This window comes from Pelobates fuscus, chromosome 6 (genome assembly GCF_036172605.1).
Source record: "Pelobates fuscus isolate aPelFus1 chromosome 6, aPelFus1.pri, whole genome shotgun sequence".
NCBI classification, from domain to species: domain Eukaryota; kingdom Metazoa; phylum Chordata; class Amphibia; order Anura; family Pelobatidae; genus Pelobates; species Pelobates fuscus.
This window is the reverse complement of record NC_086322.1, coordinates 270,985,759-270,993,590: the sequence shown is the minus strand read 5'-3', so window position 1 is coordinate 270,993,590 and position 7,832 is coordinate 270,985,759. Positions and strand designations below refer to the sequence as shown.

At 42.3% G+C, this 7,832-nt stretch overlaps 1 protein-coding gene across 3 annotated transcripts; it reads right to left on the bottom strand.

Moving 5' to 3' along the window:
* Positions 1-1,470: 1,470 nt before the first annotated feature.
* LOC134614878 (WAP four-disulfide core domain protein 5-like) lies at positions 1,471-6,204 on the bottom strand. 3 transcript variants are annotated; one of them, XM_063459121.1, is made up of 5 exons: positions 6,093-6,203; positions 5,154-5,300; positions 3,464-3,604; positions 2,205-2,351; positions 1,471-1,651 (listed from the first exon to the last, which is right to left on the bottom strand). In XM_063459121.1, the coding sequence occupies exons 1-4, from the start codon at positions 6,169-6,171 to the stop codon at positions 2,206-2,208; spliced, it is 513 nt and encodes a 170-aa protein (XP_063315191.1). In that variant the 5' UTR covers positions 6,172-6,203; the 3' UTR covers positions 1,471-1,651; position 2,205. The 3 variants fall into 3 exon arrangements, with proteins under 3 accessions (XP_063315191.1, XP_063315193.1, XP_063315192.1); XM_063459123.1 differs by having other exon boundaries at positions 2,205-2,348; XM_063459122.1 differs by lacking the exon at positions 1,471-1,651 and having other exon boundaries at positions 2,200-2,351; positions 6,093-6,204.
* Positions 6,205-7,832: the final 1,628 nt, after the last annotated feature.

The window sequence follows — 7,832 nt, the reverse complement described above, 5'->3', positions numbered from 1 at the left end:
CTTTGGTAGTAGTGACTGTGACTTTTAGATTGCTTAAAAACATTATCTGAGGTCGAGCTTGTTTTCATATGTATTATTTTATATCATCTCAGTTTAAATTAAAGCATCACTTCTTCTTTAAAATACACTACAGCAGTGGTTCCCAAACCTTTTAGGTTCAAGGCGCACTTAATATTTCAATATTTTTTTTCAAGGCCCCCAAGTCAAAGTAAAGTTCTAGTTTGTGTATCTGTACAGCGCTACAGCATATACTGGTGCTACAGTATAATGTATTGTGTTGGTGTTTAATTGAAGGAGTGCTTGTATATGATTTTAGTATTTTTTAAAAATGTGTGTGTTTGTATGTAATGTTTGCTTTCGGATGTAATGTTGACTTTTAAATGCGGATGTACATTTGTGTGTAGTATTGGTGTTTGAGAGAATGGGTGTGTTTGTATATAATTTTGAATGCAGAGGTGTGCCTGTATGTAATGTTTGTGTTGGATTGCAGGACTGTGTTTGCATGTTGTACTTGAGTTTGATTGCTTGGATGTATGCACATACACTACCACAGACATACATACATACACATTAATACACAGATACATATAAATGCACTGATACATACACACAAATTCATATTGATACCGATACACACACTGACACATGCACACACCTTGACACACGCATACACCGACATATTCATACAGATACACACACCCTGACCCACACAAACACTGTCACATGCGCATTTCACACTGTCACATGACACAGAGATATGCGCTCACACAGACACATATATACACACACTGACATATACACACAGATGCACACCCTGACAAATAGATGCGAGCACACACACCCATACACACATGCACACCCTGACACATACACACCCCTTGACACAGATACACACACAATCTTACACACACATAAACACATACATGTTATAATTATTATATTTACAGCTACCCTCCTGTTAGCTTACCTTTGTGTTCAGGATGGCTCTTTTGGGGTCCTGGCTGAGGGATGGGAGTGAGCATGGCCTTGGCCTCACCTCTGCCTTCACGCTGCCTGAACTGCCTCTAGCCTTCTCCTCCCCTCCTTCCAGCACGGCACACTGTGTATCTGGCAGGAAGTGACAGGCTGTCACTTCCTCCCAGCCGGCCGATATCACAGGGGCCCGGTCAGGCTCTTAAAGGGCTGCGGCACCTGACCAGGCCCCTGGTGAGCAATAAAGCAGTGTTACCCATCTGGTGACCTGGACTGTGCGGGCCCCAGTGCATAGCATCACGGAAGAATTTTGCCTCACCCCAGTATGGCAGTAATGGTTCCACACGGTTTAAGAGCCGCTGCACTATTTCTTAGTTATATGTATTTTAGTTTATATCAGAGTTACAAAATAATAGAATCAAACACTGAAATACAATAGAAATTGTTTTTTATTTGCAGGTTATTCAAATGGTGAGCATTGAGCATACACTGGGATACGTTTATAGTAAAAGACATAAGGAACTCTTTACAGGCAGTTTGATATATTCATTTAATATTCGTTTTGGAGTATAGCGTATTAAATAACTTTTCACCATTCATGAACGAACACGCTTCAAGACATTATCTTATGATTAGACATCCAAGAAAATAGTGTTGAATGTGGATATTATTCTTTAACCTAGAAAAAGAGAACATTGTGCTGCATTGTCAGTCTATCAATGAAAATCAGTCAATATCACGTAGATTTAAACATTGGCGTCACGGATATCAGAGCATTTTACAAATGATCACACCAGAGCAACTGCTTTAGAGATTACTTTCATGCCAGACATCAGTTAGTGTTTCTAAAAAAAATATTCCTGACATTAACCCCATTAAGGACACAACTTCTGGAATAACATGGAATCATGACGGAATAGTTCCATCATGTGTCCTTAAGGGGTTAATAACAGGCTATTACACCACTGAACAAATAAATTAAATTAAATGATTATATATATAGATTTTATATTTGAAGGGGTTATCAATCCAGCCTGATAAAGAGTCTTCGGTCTTCTGTACCTCTTGGTTAGAGAAGAGATGTATTTCTCCCAAACTGAAGCACGTATTGTTACAGGGCCCCTTTTGTGGTACTGTGTTTACCCTCTTGATGGGAGCCCTAAGTCATCTGGTAAAATTTCTAGAGATATTCAACTTAGAAACAGTGTAAAATGTAAGTAAGTATAATTTACCTCACACAGGCTTCTGGCACTCGAAGTGACAATCTTTGGGACAACACTTCTCATCATTGGGACAAGAACAATCAGTATTGCAAAGAGAACGCTCGGGTAAAACGCATTGAATGACTTCTGTCTGTTTACAGTTACCGGCCTTCACTGCTAAGAAAGATAAGGAGATGACATAGTTATGACACGGATAATGAGAAAACGATAACCCAAGAGTAAACTAGTATATCATATCATATATTTATGTTTCATGTATTTATGTATTACGTATGACCTCTTCCTATGTATCAATACTAAAACTTTGTTTTCTGAACGGACATCACCAGCTTCTATAATATTTCTGTAACAGTCTTGCCTAGTTGCAAGGTTCATCAGCAAATGCAAGGCCGCAATAAACCGGGGACTGGGGTTGTTGAAGAACATTAACTGGAAATATTTAGGTTCCAGTATTTAAAGGACCACTACAGTGCCAGGAAAACAAACTAGTTTTTAGGTCCCCCCCACCATCAGGGTCCCACTCCCGCAAGCCTGAAGGGGGTTGAAGTGGTTAAACCCTTACCTTTCTCCCGTGCTTGGCTCCCTCGGCGCTGGGGAACTCTCTTCCCTCTTCCGACGTCACTGCTGAATACGCATGCACATGCTTTCCTATGAACGTCAGTGTCTTCTCACTGTGATTTTCACAGTGAGAAGCGCGGAAACGCCTCTAGCGGCTGTCAATGAGACAGGCACTAGAGGCTGGATTAACCCTAGTGTACACATAGCAGTTTCTCTGAAATTGCTATGTTTACAGCTGCAGGGTTAACCCTAGATGGACCTGGCAACCAGACCACTTCATTGAGCTGAAGTGGTCTGGGTGCCTATAGTGGTCCTTTAATTTCTGCATAGTGGGCACTCAGCATGGACTTTCTTTACCGAGAGGAAATTAAAAGTGTGAAGGAATGGGGCAGCATGTAAAATAATGTATAGACCAAAGTTAATTTAGATAGATGTAAATAAAGAAGGAGAGATAAAATGACACGATGGAGGGAATGAGAAAGAGGGGTAAGGATGAATTTACAGAAATGGATAGAAGGGAGAAGGAACAAGGGGAAGGAGAACTGAACTGAAAAAAACACGCTCAGTACACGGGAGACAGAAACGGAGAAGAGGAATATGAAAAGAAGAGAAGAAGAGTAGAACAAACAAGTACAATGGAGGTATCAGGAACGGAAAATTATAGAGGAGTACATTATGTTTGTTTTTGTGATTATGAGGGAGAAATGTACCTTTATCACAGGGTAGACAAGTCTTTCCATTTGAACCAAAGCAGCACTTGGATCCAGCAGCACACTCACTGTCTGAAGAGCAAAAGTCCTCACGATTTTTGATTTCAGGTTTTGGAGCTGGTGGACACTCTCCGGATCTCTCTGTCAATACATATCACAAACAAGATGGCTAGTTGTATACCATACCATACATTAGCACAAAAAAATTGATATAAAATGTGACAAAATAGTTAAGACTCTATAATCCCATATATTGTTATAAATAAAACAAGTTCACATATTTGCGCAATCTTAGTTTACTCAGGGATTTATTCAATAAACAGAGACGTTTGGAGAATAAATTAATAAATTACGCAAAAATTGCAAATTGTAGGTCAAAATAATTGAATTGAGTCTATGGGGAGTGACACGGAGAATTGGCCACTACTGTGTATGGTAATGGATGAGAGGAATATTGGCTACTACTACTAGTAACGGGTGGGATGGTGGGAGAATATGAGCTACTATTGACTATCGGCAGGATAAAAATGGGGAATATGGGCTACTATTGGCTATGGGAAGGAATGGTGGGGTATATGGGTTACTATTGGCTATGGGTGGGATGGTGGGGGCATATGGGCTACTATAGGCTTTGGGGAGGAATATGGGCTAGTGTTGGCTGTGGGTGGGATGGTGGGCAATATGGGTTACTATTGGCTATGAGTGGGATGGTGGTGGGACATGGGCTACTATAGGCTATGGGGAGGAATGGTGGAGGAATATGGGCTACTGTTGGCTGTGGGTGGGATGGTGGGGAATATGGGCTACTATTGGCTATGGGTGGGATTATGGGGAATATGGGATACTATTGGCTATGGGAAGGAATGGTGGGGGGATATGGGTTACTATAAGCAATGGGGAGGAATGGTAGTGGAATATGGGCTTCTGTTGGCTATGGGTTGGATGGTAGGGAATATGTGCTACTATTGGCTATTGGTGGGATGGTGAGGAATATGGGATACTATAGGCTATGGGGAGGAATGGTAGGGAAATATTGGCTACTATTGGCTGTGGGTGGGATGGTGGGGAATATGGGCTACTATTGGCTAATGGGAGGAATGGTGGGGGAATATGGGTTACTATTGGCTATGGGTGGAATGGTGGAGAATATGGGCTACTATTGGCTATGGGTGGGATAGTGGGGGATATGGGCTACTACATGCTATGGGGAGGAATGTTGGGGGAATATGGGCTACTATTGGCTGGGGGTGGGATGGTGGGGAATATGGCTACTATTGACTATGGGTGGGATGGTGGGGAATATGGGCTACTACAGGCTATGGGGAGGAATGTTGGGGGAGTATGGGCTACTATTGGCTGGGGTGGGATGGTGGGGAATATGGGCTACTATTGGCTATGGGGAGGAATGGTAGGGGAATATTGGCTACTATATGCTATAGGGAGGAATGGTAGTAGAATATGGGCTACTATTGGCTATGGGTAGGATGGTGGGGAATATGGGCTTCTATTGGCTATGGGTGGAATGGTGGAGAATATGGGCTACTATTGGCTATGGGTGGGATGGTGGGGTATATAAGCTGCTATTAGGAAAGATAGTGAGTAATAACTTCTGCTATTAGAACTCTCTCTCTCTATATATATATATTTGTTTTAATGTATTATTCAGCGTTCTCACATGCTGTTTACTCACCTTTTGCTGGAGGTTTGCAGAATTTATAGTCATTATCTGGGCAGCACTTTTTGTCACCTTCACATTCTGTGTCACTTTTGCATTTATCATGAGGGATATCCGAATAGGGAGTAAAATGTCTCTCAGGAGGGCAAACTCCAGGCTTCTCTGATACAACAATGAAATACATTAGTAAGTACAGTAAGTATTGTAAATTCGAAAAAGAAAGGGTGCTTCTAATCTTGGTTTACCGTGGAACATTACACTAACAGTGACTTCATATTAAAATGGGACATTGATCGAATGTGTCTCTGCATTGGGGTTTTAAAGTACTTTATTAACTGATTAAGATCAATAGTAGCAGTCAGAATGATATTTCTTTAAAATATATAATAATCGGCTTATTTAGGGCCATATACGTAACCAATAAACAGCACAATGTTAGGCAATAAAGACTGTCGTTTGAGAAGCTTTGGATGACTGCCCATTACGTAGGTCGGTCACAAGCTTGGGTGGCACAATAAATATCACAAATGCTTAAATTCAATAGAAACAGGGTCCTTTAACTATTTATACGGTTAGGGAACTAGGTGATCTTTTAGAGAAAAAAAAAAAAGATTTTAGTGAAAGATGGCACTGTATAGTTTTCACATGTTCAAGAAAGATCAGATTATTGAGGAGGTTCTATGACATTCATGGACAATGGGGTCCAAAATGAGAAATCTGATGGATAGGAAATTGCTGTTGGGCCTGATTAATTTAAGCATAGAAACTAAGAGAATCTGAAGTTGGCACGCAGGGGGAAAGAGTCCTTTGGTCCAGTTGGCAATGAAAGGAAATAAACAAAACAACCCTTAAAGCTTGTAACAAATAACTAGAATTTAATGAATATTTGTAGACATGTTATGTAGCTATAATACAAATTAGCTATTAGATTTGAATCAGAATAATGTCACTTACCATGATGATCTGCCTTGATGACGATTACAGTGGTGAGTAGCAGTGCTAGCCCAAACATGACGATCTGACCCGTGTACATCTTGATGTCTGTATGTGCTCTGTCTGAATGTGCAAATCTATTTATCCTCCGATTCAGCCCATTTTATTAGGGTGTGCACCGGGAAATTCTTCCCCTATGTTATTTTGTAATATTATGTAATGGGAATAATTATTAAAAATGTTTACTGGATGTGTGATTTGGGTGTGACTGAAAGTGTTGTAACTGTGTGTGAGGTGTGTGTTGTGGCTTTCTGTGTGTGATGTATAAGGCTCGCTGTGTGTAATGTGTGTATAGCTGTGAGCGAGGGAGTGAGTGATAAGTTTGGGCTGCTGTGAGTGATGTGTGTAGCAATGTGTAATTTGTGGGAAATACATGTGGGAAGTAGTGGAATTTCCATTTAGTACAAGATTCAGATAGCTAGTGAGGGGTTAGGCACTGCAGTGAAGGGTCAAAGTCAGAAGTGGGAGATTAGGGGCTGTAGTGAGGGGTTGGGGGGCTGTAACAAAGGATAGGATCAGTAGTGGGGGTTAGGGGCTGTAGTGGGGGTTGAAGGTGATAAGTGGGGGATACGACATTAGTGGTAGGTTTGCAGCTATAGTGGGGGATAGGCCCTAAATTGGGGACAGGGGCTGTAGTAGGGGAACAGGGGCTGTATTTGGGGTGAGGGGCTGTATAGGGGTATACATTCAGCATTCGGGGTAAGGGGTTGTAGCAGGTAATAGAGACAGTAGTGTGGGATACAGGATGTATTGGGGTATAAAGGCAGCACTTGGGAGTGAGGGGCTGCAGTGAGGGATAGAGACAGTAGTGCAGGATATGTGCTGAATTGGGGACAGGAGCTGTAGTTTGAGATATGGACTGTATTGGGGTATAAAGGCAGCATTGGTAGTGGGGGATAGAGACAGTAGTGCGGGATACGGACTATTGGGGTATTAAGGCAGCATTGGGGAATTAGGGGCTGAAGTGGGTGGGGAGTAACGAGATTAATTTTAGGGTTTGAAGTGTAGGAGCTGAAGTGTAGGGTAAGAGGTACTGTGGGAATAAGGAGCGTCAGTAGGTGGTAAGGCTAATAGTAGGGGTTAGTGGTGGTAATAGTAGTGCAGGGCAGAGGCGGTATTAGGGGATTGGAGGCTTAACTGTGAGGTTAGAAACAGTTATGGGGATGTGAGAGGTTAGGAGCTGTAGTAGATTGTTATGGGTTAAAGTGAGGGGCTTTGGGCAGTAGTATGAGTTAGAGGGTTAGAAGCAATAATAGGTCATTAAGACTTCTAAGGGATAGGGAACAATGGACTGTAGTAGGGATTAGTAATAGTAGTGGATAGGGTGGGATGGCGCTGAAGGGTTAAAACCCCTTCAGCAGCTTACCTTATTCCAGCGCCGGGCTCCCTTGGCGCTGGTGACCTCTCCTCTCCCGCCAACGTCAGCAAAGCCGTCCGACGTCACAGGATCTGAATGCGCAAGAGCCGCGCGCACATTCAAGCTGTCAATAGGAAAGCATTTCTCAATGCTTTCCTGTGGACGCTCTGCGAGCTGGAGGCAGATGCGCCTCTAGTGGCTGTCCAGAAGACAGCCACTAGAGGCTGGCTTAACCCTAAATGTAAACAAAGCAGTTTCTCTGAAACTGCTGTGTTTGCATCTGAAGGGTTAAAACCTGAGGGACATTGCACCCAGACCACTTCATTGAGATGAAGTGGTCTGGG

Coding starts and splice junctions, on each gene's coding strand:
- LOC134614878 (XM_063459122.1), bottom strand. CDS start 6,171: ATGTACACGGGTCAGATCGTCATGTTTGGGCTAGCACTGCTACTCACC. Junction 5,301..6,092: donor CATCAAGGCAGATCATCATG/GTAAGTGACATT, acceptor TTGTTGTATCAG/AGAAGCCTGGAGTTTGCCCT. Junction 3,605..5,153: donor CTGCAAACCTCCAGCAAAAG/GTGAGTAAACAG, acceptor ATGTATTGACAG/AGAGATCCGGAGAGTGTCCA.